General features: G+C 44.9%; 1 protein-coding gene across 6 annotated transcripts in view; it reads left to right on the top strand.

Annotated features, from left to right (window-relative positions):
* The window catches only part of Rft1 (RFT1 glycolipid translocator homolog), a 46299-nt gene extending 37555 nt beyond the window's left edge, over positions 1-8744 (top strand). Inside the window, exons 12-14 of one of the 6 annotated variants that reach the window (XR_011709035.1) lie at positions 1738-1987; positions 2805-3091; positions 7801-7887. Coding sequence is in view for 5 of the 6 variants with exons in the window: in XM_071618764.1 (XP_071474865.1) it covers positions 1738-1987; positions 7801-7944; positions 8539-8658 (514 nt within the window). In the remaining variant the exon portion in view is untranslated. Of the gene's footprint in view, positions 1-1737; positions 1988-2804; positions 3206-7800; positions 7945-8538 lie in introns of those variants that run through there. The other 5 variants (XM_071618768.1, XM_071618764.1, XM_071618774.1 and 2 more) reach the window with 5 other exon arrangements.
* Positions 8745-15370: the final 6626 nt, after the last annotated feature.

The raw sequence follows: 15370 nt of genomic DNA, 5'->3' as shown, positions 1-15370 counted from the left end.
CTATAGCTCAAACACCAAGGATTGGTGTAGAATACCCTTCTGAAATAGTTCTTGAAAAAAATAACAGATTATATGTCTGCTTCTTTTGGAAAAGAGGTCAAACTCCTGGTCTGTGATGGGTCCCACCTTCAGTGGCTTGTTATGAAATGACTATTCTGATTATTTATTAGTAGTAAAAAAAAAAAAAAAAAGCTTCCCTAGTGGAAGATGAGCACAATGGTACATACCTGTGATCCCAGCAACTCGGAGGCTGAGGCAGGAGGATCACAAGTTCAAGGCTAGCCTCAGCAATTTAGTAAGGCCCTGAGCAACTTAGTAAGACCCTATCTCAAAATTTAAAAAAATTGGAAGGCTGGATATGTAGCTTAGTGGTAAAGTACCTCTGGATTCCATCCCCAGTACCACCAGAAAATAAATAAAACCTTCCCCAGTGGAGGTGCAGGCTCTTGCACTTCTATTGCTCATTAAGAGATTTTCTCCTAAGCAGCAAATTTTGTTGCTGGAATTCTAGATGAAATCACCTTTCTAGTTAGAGTATAGTATATTGTGTGTGTGTGTGTGTGTGTGTGTGAGAGAGAGAGAGTGTGTGTGCATGTGTGAGCACACACGCATTTACCATGTGTTTTCATAAAGTATATTTCCATAGCACCTTGTATTTGGTCGGCCCAAGGACTTAAGTGGGCATTCAGGGAGCACAGTGGCTTTCTTACAATGCTTCATGTACAGAACCTGGATGGTCTCTTCAGAGTCCATCCAGTGGACACAGCTTGGGGACCTAAGGGTTTGGTTCCCTCAACAGTTGTGTATTTATGGAGTGTCTTCTCTGAGCTAGATGGAAACCAGATTCTGGGAAATTTGGTTCATGGCTATACCACAGTCTTTTGGAGGACTACAGCAGTTATTTTATGTTTGCTGAGACTTAGTTCCTTCCTTTGCAGAGAAGTGAGGATGACTAAGTGATGTGCTTCTTTGAAATCAGAAGTGATAGGAATAGCATACCTATTTAGCTCCAGAATCCAGAGAGCCTTAGAAATAGAGTGGAAAAGAGTATATAAGAGTCTGCAAATACCAGAGGGGATCCAGGCTTCGCTTCCTGCTCATATTTCATTCTGGAGGCTGGTCACTTGTTTTGAGTGCGGTCCACTACCCAAGTTTATGGGGTATTACATTTCCCAAGGGAGGCAGTGTGAAGCACTGAAGGTTGGGGGCTGGGAGTCAGACTGGCATATTGGCTTACTCCTTAGGCAAGTTCTTCGGTCTTTGTGCTTCTTATTTGTCTGTGAAACAAATCCAGGTTCCAAAGGACAAGGGCAGGCTATTTGCGTTCATTTATCAATGTGTCCTCACATTCCTCACAGGCTTGTCATAGCATCTAATATATAACTATTATCCAGGTCACATTCTTACACCTTGTGATGGGGGCTTGCGCTGAACAGGATTTTTATGCATTTTGATAACTAAGTTGCTTCATTAATCAACTATTATCCTTAAAACACATAAATATCTTGAATTATTCATTTTGTACTCTTCAGTTCAAGGGTGAATGGGACATTGACATTTCTATGTTATTTGTGTAGCATTCAATGTTATAGAAAACTGTATTATGGGAACTTAGCTGGACTTATGGGAAAGCAGAGGTTCTTTCTGTGAATTGTTGTTCATGGCCACTTTTTTATACAAATCTTATCTTGGGTCAAGGTACCCACTGCCCTGTTTTGCTTGTCTCCTTCTCCTCAGGTACAATTTCACAATGCTGGCACTGTCATCCTCATTCCTGGTGCTGTCCTATCTCCTGACCCGTTGGTGTGGCAGCGTGGGCTTCATCCTGGCCAACTGCTTTAACATGGGTATTCGGATCACACAGAGCCTTTGCTTCATCTATCGCTACTACCAAGAGAGCCCACACAGGCCCCTGGCTGGCCTGCACCTGTCGCCAGTCCTTCTTGGGGTATTTGCCCTCAGTGGTGGTATTACTGGTGTTTCAGAGGTGAGATCCCGCAGCCTCCACACCACATGCTTCTGTAGCTCTCCACTGGCCCCCCCTTAGGTTTCCCCTTCCCCCTGCTTGAACTGACTGGACAATTATTTACCTCCTCTTATCCTTTCCCTAGGCGTCTAGAGCATCACCTTTTGCTAGACATGACAAAAAAATTACAGTGGGAAGAGAGTAGACCCACAGCCCAGTTGACATACCTTTTATCTGATTTGGAAGCCAGAATAATAGCCACCTTTAGTCCACGGCCAACCAGGCCAGCACAGATGGTTTGAGCAGGAAAATCCTCAGGGAGTTTAATTTAAAGACACAGACACCATTTTATCTTTAAACCAGCTCCGAGACAGCTCCTCGAACCCTCAACCTCAAGCTCCCCAGGGAGGCATCGAGGTTTTACTGAAGAGGCTAGCAAGAGAGAGAGAGAGAGAGAGAGAGAGAGAGAGAGAGAGAGAGAGAGAGAGAGAGAGAGAGAGAGAGAGAACGCTAGGGAGAGGGCTTTTGTTGGGGAACAAAGAATTCTGGGGAAATTCCCATCCAATAAAGGTCAGGCGGGCAATGTTGCAAGGTCAGGTGCAATGATTGGATCTTTGGGGCAGTGGTGAGACCGACCTCTACACAGTCAAGCTCTCGAACCTAAGAAGGGTGGGGAAAGCTCTGCCACATTAAAAGTGACTGAGCGCCTCACACCCAGCCGGGGAGGAAACTCATTCATGTGCAAGGATGGTCTCCCACAGCCACTTTCCCTGGCTTGTCCCAGAGGAAGGGGGTACAGACCCAGGAACCAGGCAGTGACAGTGCTTTCCTTTCCCAGGTGTTCCTGTGCTGTGATCAGGGCTGGCCCGCCAGGCTGGCACACATCACTGTGGGGGCCATTTGCTTAGGACTGACTCTTGGGACAGCATTCCTCACAGAAGCTAAGCTGATCCACTTTCTCAGGACTCAGTTTGGAGTATCCAAAGTTGCTGACAAAATGACTTGACTTCAAGAGCATCTTGGTACCTGTGGCACCTGGATCCACTTGGGACAGTTTTTGGGTGCAATGTTACCATGCAAAAGCCCTGCCAAGGGGTCTGCAGTGTAGTGAGAACCACCCAGGAGGTGAGACCATGGATGAAACACTCGTCCACTTGAAGTCTTAAATGCAAAGGAGGAATTTTCATTTTTAAGTGGAAACCAAACAGCCCTTTTAAAATAGATGTACTTTTTTCATTATTTTGTTCTAATCAGTACTTTTATTTTTATGAATATATTTATTCCTATTGAGTGTGATTGACCTTTGTAGCTACATGCTCCAGCAAACTTTATCTTAGATGTTAGTAGTGAATAATGATCTGGCCAAGAAAAAGAGAGGTAGCTGTTTATCCCTCACAGGAATATTTAGATTCTTCTGTAAAATAAGGAAAAAACCAGATGCTGTGCACCAAACAAGAACAGAGTGTGGCCTGGGAGTTGTGGCTTTCCACATGTCAACGCTGTGGTTGGAGTTTTTAGAGAAGGAAAAATGTTACTAAACAAAAAACCTCAAATGCAAATGTGAAGCTTTTGGGATCACATTTCCCTGTGTGCGTGAAGAAGAATCTTGCCTATCATGCTTTTATTCCCCAGGCTAGCTTGTGCCTTTCCCAGTGTGGGCCCTCAGGAATTGTTGAATGGAAGGAGGGTAGAAGTTAGTTGAAGACTTCAGGTCTGACCACCTGAAAGAGGGGGGCTTTGAAGGTTTGAAATTACTCCAGCATGAGCTACTTTTAGCAGTTTTCTGTAACTTTGCACATGGAAATTGATGACCAAAGTTGTGGAAATGTTTCTTTTTATCCTTAGAATAAAATAGGATAAACTCTATATGGCAAATATCACCAAGTCAAGCCCTTCTCACTGACCTGTTATTTCCAGCACTGCTCAGTACAACTGAATTCCAGCCCCAGGACAAGAGTGGTAGGCTTCGGGGAGTGAGCCTCCTGGCCACCACATGTTCCTTGTGCCCTGTATATGCAGGTGAGATGGTCAAGCATTGTTCTGGGGTTGTAAAGTGTTTTTCTTTTCTTTTTTTTTTTTTTTTTTTTAATATTTATTTTTTAGTTGTAGTTGGATACAATATCTTTAATTAATTATTTTTATATGGTGCTGAGGATCCAGCCCAGAGCCTCACCCGTGCTAAGTGAACACTCTACCACTGAACCACAACCCCAGCCCCAAGTGTTTTTCTGTTTTCATTAATGTATTAATTCCTTTTAGACATGATTTCTCTTTGGAAGTACATGCACAGACTATGTCTTCAATGTTAATAGTTAGTAATCCTCTGGCCTAATGTCTCCAGATCTTCCAAGTTTACCTCCAGAGAGAGGGCCAGTAAAAGCAGCTCGTATTATTCATTGAAATGCATGCATTTAAACCCACTTGCTTGGACTCAGTACGAAGAAGCTGAGGACCAAGACCCATCAGCCTACCAAGACTAGGGCCCAGTCACTTTGACACCTTTTTATCTGTTTCCCCTCTGAATTGAGACACCAAATGCAAGGTGTCTTAAGCAATAGAGGCCCTCCAAAAGCATGATCTTGGTAGGGTAGGATCAGGCTAAGTCAGAAAAAAGGGTTGTCTCAAGTGCACAGAAATGGGTCTTCCGTTCACAAAAGCTCCTTCTCTTCTTCTGATGACCATTCCACTGTCCCCTTCCCCAGAGTCCTGCCACCCACCATGCTCACTTGACAGACATAAAGCATAGTCTTCCACCCATGTGCCTCAGAGTGTTCTGGATTACAGGTTAGAAATGTAGGTTCCCAGACCTTGAGATGCTGAGGTCTTTGGGTATGGGACTACCATTCTCATGTGGAGAGAGGCTCTTTGTCTGACAGTAGGGTTCTTCCCCTCATCTCCTCCCACATTATCCACCAGGTGCTGCTGTTGGGACCTGCTCCTCTTGACAGATGGCCAGCTGGAACATGGGCCAGATTCCTTTTTATGTCCTGCTTCCCTGTTTCTAGGACAAGTAGTGCTGTGTGTGTTAGCTTTCTATCACTGCAACAAAATACCCAAGAAAATCAATTTAGAGGAGGAAAGATTTATTTTGGCTTATGGTTTCAGAAGTTTCAATCCATGGTTGACTGGCCCATTGCTATGGGCCTGTGAATCAGAGTATCATGGCAAAGAATTTGTGGTGCAGCAGAACTTCTCACCTCATGGCAGCCAGGAAGCAGGCGGGGGAACAAACCAGGGACAAAATATACCTTTCTAGAGCATGTCCCCAGTGACCTACTTCTTCCAACTAGGCACAGTTTCTACCACTTCCCAATATTCAGTTCAGTTATGAACCAATCAATGGGTTAATACATTGATGAGAGAGCCTTCATGATCCAATCAATTCCCAAAAGCCCACCTCTGAGCATTGCTGCAATGGGGATCAAGCCTTCAATAATGAGCCTTTGGGGAATATTCCAGATTCATACTATTATATCCTGGCTACCTGCTTCCCTGCTAGTACCTGCCTTGCAGGCTGTCAGTACTTTGGCCAAAGATCTCCACCCTCTTGACACTTCCCTAAAGCCCAGTGAACCTAACCATGATCTCTGGTGTTTTCCCTTACTGCCTGTCCCAGAACCGTACCTCTTGCCTCAGGTCACTTGCATATGTGTGGACCAGGCTGCCCCACTTCACCCATGAAGGATTTGGCAGGGGAATCACATTTGGCTTTAAGTACCATTTTAAATGTAGTGAGGCTACTTCTTCATGGAAACATGTCTGTAAGGCATGTCCTTTTTATGACGGGAAAAGCCTTCAGTGGTAAGAATAACACTATTGCTGGCTTCCTTTGCGTCTCTGACCACACGTAAGAGTTGCTCACTTCAGACTTGGCCTAGGGTGTCTCTGTAAGGGACACTGCTGTATTTTGTAATGCTCACTCCATAGTGACTCCTGGCTCTGCTCGGCCCTGTTTGATGCCGCTTCCCAACCTAATCCAAGTACAGGTCTGCTTTCCTTCCATCTTTTTTTTTTCTTTTAATCATGTACTTATGTTGCTGGTTTCATGTCAATCTCCTGGTTTAAAAAAGAATAAATTATTTTCTTCACATCCTTGTAAAGACCTTTCTTCTTTCATACCCTTCTTCCCTCCAGAATGGGGGGAAAATACCTAAGGAAGTGGGCAGATAATTTGAATGTGAACCATTAGATTTCGTCAGGGGATCGATCATCTCTCCCTACGCAGATAGTGACACTGGGACTTAGAATCCTGACCTTGGAAGAGGAATAGTTGTCTGGCGCCTTCTGTGTTGGGACTGAAAGACTAGGGGTCTCTTTCACTCTTCCCTCCTCACTCTAAGGTAGTGTTTCCCATTGCTTTCCTCTCCCCTCCATTTTCCGCCTCGCCTGGTCCTTGTCTTGTTTGTTGTTATTTATGAAGCAGCTATTCCTTGAAGGGTCAGGATGCATTTTGGTGCAGAGTAAAGCAGTCATGTGATTTTTGGAAGTTTGGGGCAGCCCCTTCCCCTTCCTGTCTTCAACTTGGTGATAGAATTTTTTTTTTCACTGAGCTCAAAGACTATCATTCCAGAATAGAGGATACTGGAAATTTGGATCCCATGGGGAAGGGCTCTGACTCATTCACACCAAGATGTACACTGACATCAGTGATTCTTACCTTGATATGGAGGAAGAAACAGGAGTTGGGAGCATCCAGAACTTGCAGGTGAAGTAGCCCAGGTGAGGGGGTGGGTAGCCCCAGAAGGTAAGAGCTCAAGAGGGGTGCCATAAGGTCCCTGGGCTGAGTGGAATTGATATCCAGTGGGGGAATTGGGGAACATGTTTCCAGCCAAGTCTTGGAAGAGCCATGAGTAAAAAAGGGCTGTGCCTGGTGTAAGAACTAGAGAAGAAAAAGAATAAGAGCAGGAGAAACCTTTCACATCTTTATGAACATCTGCTCTTTGGAGAGGCCAGGTGCAGAATGAGGAGGTGAAGTGAGGAGGGTGTGCAGGGTGCTTGTTGGGGAGGCTCTCAGAAGCTCCATCTTGAGAACCTTTAGGAACTACCCTACAGGCTCCAGAATATTGCTTGTACCAGATTATCATTAGCCCTGAGGGAGAGTTCAGGAAGGCAAACTAGAAGCCAGAAGATCTGCAGAATGTGTCAGAAGGGAACAGATTTGGAAAGCTGATGAACCAAGGCATAGTATGAGGGGTCCCCTAGAAACTTCTCAAAGATAGCAAAATACACAGAACTGGAAAGGGCAGCCGATCAAAGATGCTAAAATACAGCTTCCATTTGCCAATTATTCCTGAAGTATGCAGGAAGGGACTGAGACTCTCATTTAATTTGAAAATGAGACTTCTGAGCCAATACAGATACTAATGAAAAATTATTTGTTTTGCTGTTATTTACTATACTTTAGTGAATTAGCCGTTAATGTTGTAAATATTTTATTTGCTAATTAACTTTTGAGGGTAACAAAAAGGTGTTTTATTTGAAGAATTTGGGGAGAGGGAGGGCTCATGTATTTGTATTATCAGTCAGTCCCCAATTATCTTGCCATAACCAGTCTCCCTGTTTAGTATCATTTGTTTTTAACCAGAACTGTCTGTATGTTAGAACAAAATGGAGAGAATGGACTCCTAATGCATTTCAGCCTCCTTTAGGAACCTAATGAAGTTTTATAACTATTTCTTAATTTCCTTAAAGATGAACTAGCAGGAGTTGCTTGTTGCCCCATCCCAAAATGCACTCTATTCTTTGTCTACCACTTTTTCGGCCCTTTTTGGGAAGTTTGGCTTAAATGGAAAGTGTTAGAGGTTAAATGTCAGGCCTTTCCTTTTATGTGATAGGTCCTCAGCAGCAGAGTACGCACACCCAGAACTCTGTCCCAACCTCTGCAAGTTCCAGCACACTCACTTTTGGAGACATCTGCCCTCCTCCAGCTTGTCAACCTAAAAAAGTACACCATGTCCCACATTGAACATAACAAGTTTGTAAGTATACAAGAGTGTGGTTGCCTAACTGATGTGATGTTATGCTCTGTAGACATTTTCAAAATCCCCTTTGAAGCTTTGTATCTTGGAGCCAGCAAATTTTTGTTTCTGTCTTAGTCATGTCTGAAGTTCCTAAAGAGTTGAAGGGCCCTTGATCTTGCAACTGTGAGGCCTAATGAACAATGTGCTGGGAGAGAGAAGAGTAGGGGAGGAGCCTGAGAGGCCGCCTGGCAGCAAAACTGTCAGGGTCCCTCTCCTAGGCAGCTTTTGGCCCTCCGCTCCTTCTGGCTGCTCACTGGGGTAAATTCTCATCTCTCCTGGGTCCCAGATATCAGGCAAGGGTGTACTAAAACTAGCAGGCAGTGACTGCTGCTCTCAGGGTAAAGGCCAAGGTTCCTCCATTTATGAGACATCGATTCTACCACCTTTTCCTTCCAGCCCCTCATACAGTGGCCTAAGAACAGGTCTTTATAAGACAGCTACAGTAGGTAATAGGCCATAAGTAGCCCTATGACCCCATCAGCCATTGTTGGTTGGGGACCATGCAGATTGGCTAATAAGATAATTTTTAAATTTTTATCTTTTGTGGTGCAGGGGAATGAACCCAGGACCTTGTATATGCTAAGCAATTGCTCTACCCCGAGCTTCACCCAGATGGCATGGTTTATCCACGGTTGCCCTCCAGCCTCTGAGGAGCTCCATGAGAACCTGTGACAGAATAGCTGGCTTTTAAAGGAATCTTCTGGATGACATTTATTTGTCACATTTGTCCTCTTTCCAATAAAAGTACGCCAAAGTTATGACCCTGTTAATTCTGCTTTCGTGATGTTGCCTTCTCCTGACAAGGGCCTTTGGCAAAGGTCACCTGGGTTCAGAGAGCTCAGTGGAAAAGGAACCTGAAAAAGTGGCCACTCATGGGCCTTCCTTCCCACTAGCCTCTCATCTGCACCACCCCATCACAAGTCAGGGCCTTAGAACAAGCTCCAATGCTGTCAGCGCAGTCAGTGAGCAGTGACTAATTAAGACACAACTGCATTAGTCATGTTGGAGGTGACAACTGAGAGCATGTTTCTGGTTCATGTCTGGGAGATCCTGACACACTTTCCAATTATGTGTGCCTTCCACGCAGCCCTGTCGCTGGGAGAGTAGGGGAAGGAAGGTGTGATGCACTGTGGGCGGCACTGGTTTGCTCCCTGCTCCTCACTCCTTTGCACTTCCTGTTGAAAATCATGAATGGTAACACCAGGGTGAACAGCATTAGGGCTGCCAGAGGACCCCTCTCAGGAGGGCTTTCAGTTCCCAGGAGAATTGAGTCAACTCACAGGGGGAAGCTGGTGACATAGGAGCCTCAGTAGATGACTTCAGCCTTCCCAGCTTTGGAGCATCCCATCTGACCCTCTAGCAGAGACTGGCACAGACCAGGAAGGGAGAACCATGAAGACCCAGGAATGTTTAACACATTGTAGCCAGAAAAAGAATGTCAATGTTTCCTCCATACATCATTGCTAATATAACTCTCCTTTTTAGTTTCCCTAGAAAATTAACACAACTTTATGAACAAACAGGTTAGCATAGTACATTTTTATGTTTCTAAACTAGAACAGAAGATTGCTCTCTTCCCTGCATGACTTCTGAGATCCCTAAGTGGTATCTTTCTAATGACAAGAATGTTATTGCAGGTGTGCAGATGTCAGGCTATGGGGGGCAATAGAAGGGACACAGCTACTTACATTTGTTTCCTTTGTAACCAGGAGTGAAACTGTGTGGAGCTGTGGCTGCCCAGCAGGGTTCATGGGCATGATGCCCAAGTATACCAGTGACTTTGGTCTTCCTGCTCTCTGTGTTCCCTGCAGTGGACCTGCAGAGGGCCAGAGCCAGGCTCTGGGTGGAAGGACCCCAAAGGTGTCCTACCTGCATGTTTCTTCCATCTGCACTATCACTGGAGAAATCTGCTCATATCACTGTTATTTTGAAATTCACAAGCAGGGTTTAATTTTGTGTGTGTCATTTCCTAATGATACATTCTGTTGTGCTACATGCCATCAGTTGTATCTCACCTAGCTGCCCTTCTCTAACTCACCAAGTGACCTTGAACAATTCTTTCTCAGGCACTGAGCATGTGTCAGGTATGTGTGAAGACACATTTTAATCATGTTAGCTGTGAAATCTTCATGACAGACCTCATCCATTGTCTGCATGTTACAAGTTGGGGAAAAACTCAGACAGGAAGAAGTGGCCACACAGCTATGAAAAAAGTGGCAGAGCTGGGATCAACCCCAGCAAAGAGATGATATTAAAGGATGGCAAAGAGAGGATATTACAAATACTTGATAGCTTTTTACTGTTAATGCAAGCTTAACTATTAAGCTTTTACTTTAGAAAACTAAATATAATTATTTCAGCCTAATTTGACAGCTTTTCCTTTAGTTCTGTCACTCAGGTGACACCTAGCCCAGGACATCTTTGTGGCTCCCAGTCCGTTTCTTGGCTTCTGCCTGTGATGATCCTTAGAGTGCCCTTGAGAGCCCCAGAACCAGCCTGCCCTTCCTGCAGTGCTTATACCCCTCCCTCTTCCCTGCCCAACTGGACCCTTGCCTATGTCCTTGACCTCTTCTCCAAAGTCTCTCTGTCCCCATCATGCTTTCCTCCAACAGCTCTGTTTTCTTTCTCCCTTGAGAATTAAGAAGTCAAGTGGGAGACTTGAAGTAGTCCTCATATTGAGCTCTGCTTCATCTCTTCATCCCCTGAATCTTTGAGCTAAATGTTATATTCCTCTAAGACTCAGTTTACTTATCTAAAAATGAGCATAACCACACTTGCCTCCTAGGGTGTGGCAAGGACTAAATGAGAGGGTGTAGGTAAAGCACTGAGCAGGGGTCATCTAGGCCCCTGTACTGGGAGTGGAATTATAAATCTGTCCAACATACAGTTGCAGAGGGACTGTAGTCACTGAGACTATGTCACTCCACTGCCTCTTCCCCACCTCCCCGCAATTTATAGAAGCAGCTTGAATCTTTTCTTTCAGTGGAAACATTTCTCCTTTTCTTAAAGGCAAAGCTTCAGGTGAAGAGGAAATGACAGCTCCTTTTTGGGCCTGGCTGGCCCAGGAGGAGATTTGGGGGTGAGGACCTTCAAAGGGGAGACAGCACAGAGGCCAGAATCTGGATGGAGGTCTGAGGCCTTAACCCTTAAAAATGCCCACAGCCAGGCTCCAGGATGCAAAACCATAGCTTCTAGGGAAGGCCACAGCTGCCAGCAAATGTCCCCTTTCAGGCACAGTCTGAATGTCTCCCCAGGACAAGGATGCTCCAGAAGCTTGTTAAATGATTTTCAGCAATTTCAGAAATTGCCTTAGCTGGTTGGTTAGATTTTGCTGCAGTCTTAGATTAGGAAAGAAAGAAAAAAGGCTGCTGGTGATGGGAATGTGGCTTTGTCTAGGAAGGCCAGCTGCTGTGGGCTGCTTCTAAAAACATTGGAAAGGCATGAATGGACTCTGCCAGGTATGTGAATGGCCTCCCAGGCCCACTGAGGACACGCCTCACCCCTACATAGCTTTGCTCACCAATTACTGGTATCTTCCCCTGGAACTCCTAGACTGATCCAGAAACTTGTGTTTACTTCTTACCCTAAAAAAAATTAAAAAGAAAGAAAGAAAGAAAAAGACAAAACCAACCGTTGTCTCTCCCCAGTCAGCCCCTTTGGCTTAATCTCTGAGAGCTCGGTTTTGTTTGTTTTTCTTTCACTGCACTGGGAATAAGGATGCCAAGTTCAAGTCAACTGGCTTTCTCCTTCCAGAAGTGGCTGAGAGGAAAAGGTCAGAATTTAGCATGGGCACAGGGTGCTGATAAGGTGGAATTTTCCCACAAAGGGATGTGTGTTCTGTTCCCATTAGGACTCATGTTTTGTACGGAGATACCAGACATATCTGGACCTGGCACTGATCCTTGGTGAGGCATGAGGTTGTTGATTTTAGTGTATGAAGCATATCTGAGTGGCAAGGGTCCATTGGGCCTTTCTCTACCTAGTTCTGCTCATCCTCAAAGAGCCATGGCTGGGGTGTACCACATAGCCTGCTGCTACAGGCCTCCCTCATTTCTGTTGGCCTCCGTGAGACATGCCTCAAATCTGTAGGGACTCCGGTGGCCTTTGCAGCCTGAAGATGACATTTTACCCTCAACTATGTTGTCTCTTGGACCAAAGGACAGCTGTTGGTCCACATAATCAACAGAGCTAGAGAGCAGGAGGGGAGAGTCGCATTCTAATCCCAACCGTGCCTCTATCTCTTCAGAAGGTTCCAGGGAAAGGTGGGGGTGGCTTTGCCTCCTCCCCATGTACAAAAGGCTCCAATCCCTCCCTGCCCAGCATTGCTTCAAGGTTGTTATGGAGGGCATGGGGAAGTCAGTGTTTAGCAGTCCTTTGGAGTAGAACAGAGAAGGGGGAGACAGTAGGCCTGTGGACTATAAGGCTAGAGCCTGGGCCTTGGCTCATGTTTAGGCAAGGGAGCCAGACTAGTGCAGAAGTCATCAAGGAAATTAAAATAGCTTCACATGGGGGCTGGGATTATAGCTCAGTGCTAGACCAACTAGCCTAGCACATGTGAGGCACTGGGTTCAATCCTCACATAAAAATAAATAAAGTAAAGGTATTATGTCCATCTACAACTAAAAAATTAAAAATATATATATATGTTCATGTAAGCTGGGCCATGTAAGCCGGGCTCAGTGGTGCGTACCTCTGATCCCAGCTACTTGAGAGGCTGAGGCAGGAGGATCCCAAGTTCGAGGTAAGCCTCAGTAACTTAGTGAGACCTTGTCTCAAAATAAAAAATAAAAAAGGCCGATTGTGTTTCCTGATCTTATCTACTGTTATCATTACATATTTGATGTCCTTTTTTTTTTTTTTTTGTACCAGGGATTAAACCCAGGCATGCTTAATCACTGAGCCATAGCCCCAGCCCTTTTTATGTTTGTTTGTTTGAGACAGGGTCTCACTAAGTTGTTTAGGTCCTCGCTAAGTTGCTGAGGCTGGCTTTGAACTTGCAATCCTCCTGCCTCAGCCTCTTGAGAAGCCGGGATTGTAGGCATGCACCACCATGCCCAACTTTTCATATTTTTTGATAGTAAATTATGTATAGCAAACTATAAATTGCCCTAAGGGAAGCCAATGTCCTGTATACATACACAGACTGCACATTCTGCCCACTGCTTCTTTTCTCTTTGCTTAACTGCAGTGATCCTTTTTGCTATATGTTGTACCATTGGAGGTTGTTTCTAGATGTGTGCTATTATAAACTTGTAGAGAATATCCTGACATAGAGACCTCTAAACCTAGCCTGTGTTTGCAGTTTGCCTCTCTGTAATCTCTAGTAACAAACTTCACTGCCTGCCAGCACCATCCTCGCCAAGGGAGCACAGGGTGAAGGGAGCCTGCTCAAGACACAGTGAATGAGTGACTAGCCCCAGTGAAGCTCAGGACTCAGGACCTGTTGGCTAGGGTACCAGGTTGCTCCTTTCACTTGGGTTCCATATCAGAAAAGGGCTTCACACAGTGCCAGGCATCTAATTAGGGGTCAGTATTAACTGTGACATCATGGCAGCCTGTCACTATGCCTTTCAATTGCTGCCTTTTCCATGGCAGAACCAGGAAACCCTGCAGGGGCAGTGGAGCTTGCTGTCCCTGCTGAGCATAAGCCAGCAATTAGGACCTGGGCGGCCAGGCTAATGGCCTCCTCAGCCACAGACAGGTGGTACCTCGCTCAGTACCAGAGAGTGCTCTGAGAGTGTGCTGCTGCCACAAGTAATTGCTTCCCCTGAAGCTGTTCCTCTGGGTGTTGGTAGTCATGCCTCGGCACTCCCCTTAGGGAATCTGATTATCCAGCCCAGCTGGATGGGGAACTAGGAAACAAAAGCCACCTACCAAACAGAAGAAGCAGAACAGCTGCTCCAACTCTTTCCTTGGGATGATGTGGCCTCCACAGGCAAGTGGCTTTGGAAGGTGCCTTATTTCCTGCCCAGAGGCCTGGGCTGCCTCTTAGGCTTGAGACCCATATTTGTAGTACTCCTATGTGCTTGGGGAGGGTTTCTGAGCTGCCTGGCCTGTGGTAGGTAGACTCCAGAGTCACCATTTTTTTTTTTTTCAAGTTGTAGATTGACACAATAACTTTGTTTGTTTGTTTATGTGTGCTGAGGATTGAACCCAGTGCCTCACACATGCTAGGCAAGTGCTCTACCACTGAGCCACAACCCCTGCCCGGAACCCAGAGTCTTGACTTCAGGTTCACACCTGCTATGGGCTTTGGCATAGACCGACTGGTATGGACCTGGGTCCCAGATCTGCTGTTTCTTACTCCATGGCCTTGAACAGCAGGCTCAACTTGCATGCTCTCTATCTAAATCCTACCAGCTTTTATTTTTAATTTTTCTTTTGATCAAAAAAAAAAATACACACACATAAGTTTTAAAAGTCAAACACTAAATGGTTGCTAACGCAGGTTCTGTTCACCATCACAAATTCCCCAGTTCTTGTCCCACTCCATCCAGTTGTCTGTTTCTTCTATCGCCCTTCCTATTTCTTTTCTTTTTTTCTTTTATTATAACTGGGGATTTAACCCAGAAGCAATTTACCACCGAGCTACATCCCCAGCCCTTATTGTTTTTGGTTTTTTTTTTTGTTTGTTTTGTTTTTTGTTTTTTTAGACAACTTAACAGGGTCTCACTAAGTTGCTTTGGGCCTTGCTAAGTTGATGAGGCTGGGTTTGAACTTGGCAATCCTCCTGTCTCAGTCTCCTGAGCCACTGGAATTATAGGCGTGCACTACCACACCCACCCTTTATATTTCTAAGTCATTCACATATATTGTCATTTCTTGCTCTTTCACCTGAATATCATTGCCTTCCTATGAGGGGAAAAGTGAGTCTAATAACCACCTTTCCACACCCACTCATCCTTCCAAGGTTATGATTTGGGGAAAATTGCTAGTCAATGTTTACATGCTTTAAACTACTGTATATAAACATTTTTTTTCCTAGTAAACCAAAAGTGGTGGTATTCTATTATTGTGCTATAATCCTTTGTTTTTGTTTTTTTATTAAGCTATAATTAAATATCTCATCTTATTCGTTTAGTTTTTTTGTTTGTTTGTTTTGGTGCTTTACGCTCTTCTTTATAAAATCTGGCTAAACACCATAAAGCTTTTCTCAACATGACTAATCCCCCAAATTGTGGCTTTTGTGTTTTCCCCAGAGGTGTTGCACCAGAAACCCCTCACCCTCCCATTCACTCTCACCATCCTGTCCACTGGCCCCCAGAGTGAAGAGACTGAAGATCAGTGAGGTAGAAAAATTGAGGCAGAAATGCAACCCTGGCAGGAAATGGAGTTATGGTCAATGGTCAGCACTTGACCCAAGGATGCTGTAACTCAGTGTGAA

This window comes from Marmota flaviventris, chromosome 1 (genome assembly GCF_047511675.1).
Source record: "Marmota flaviventris isolate mMarFla1 chromosome 1, mMarFla1.hap1, whole genome shotgun sequence".
NCBI lineage: Eukaryota > Metazoa > Chordata > Mammalia > Rodentia > Sciuridae > Marmota > Marmota flaviventris.
Note: the sequence above shows the minus strand (reverse complement) of the source record. Positions and strands in the feature narration are given on the sequence as shown.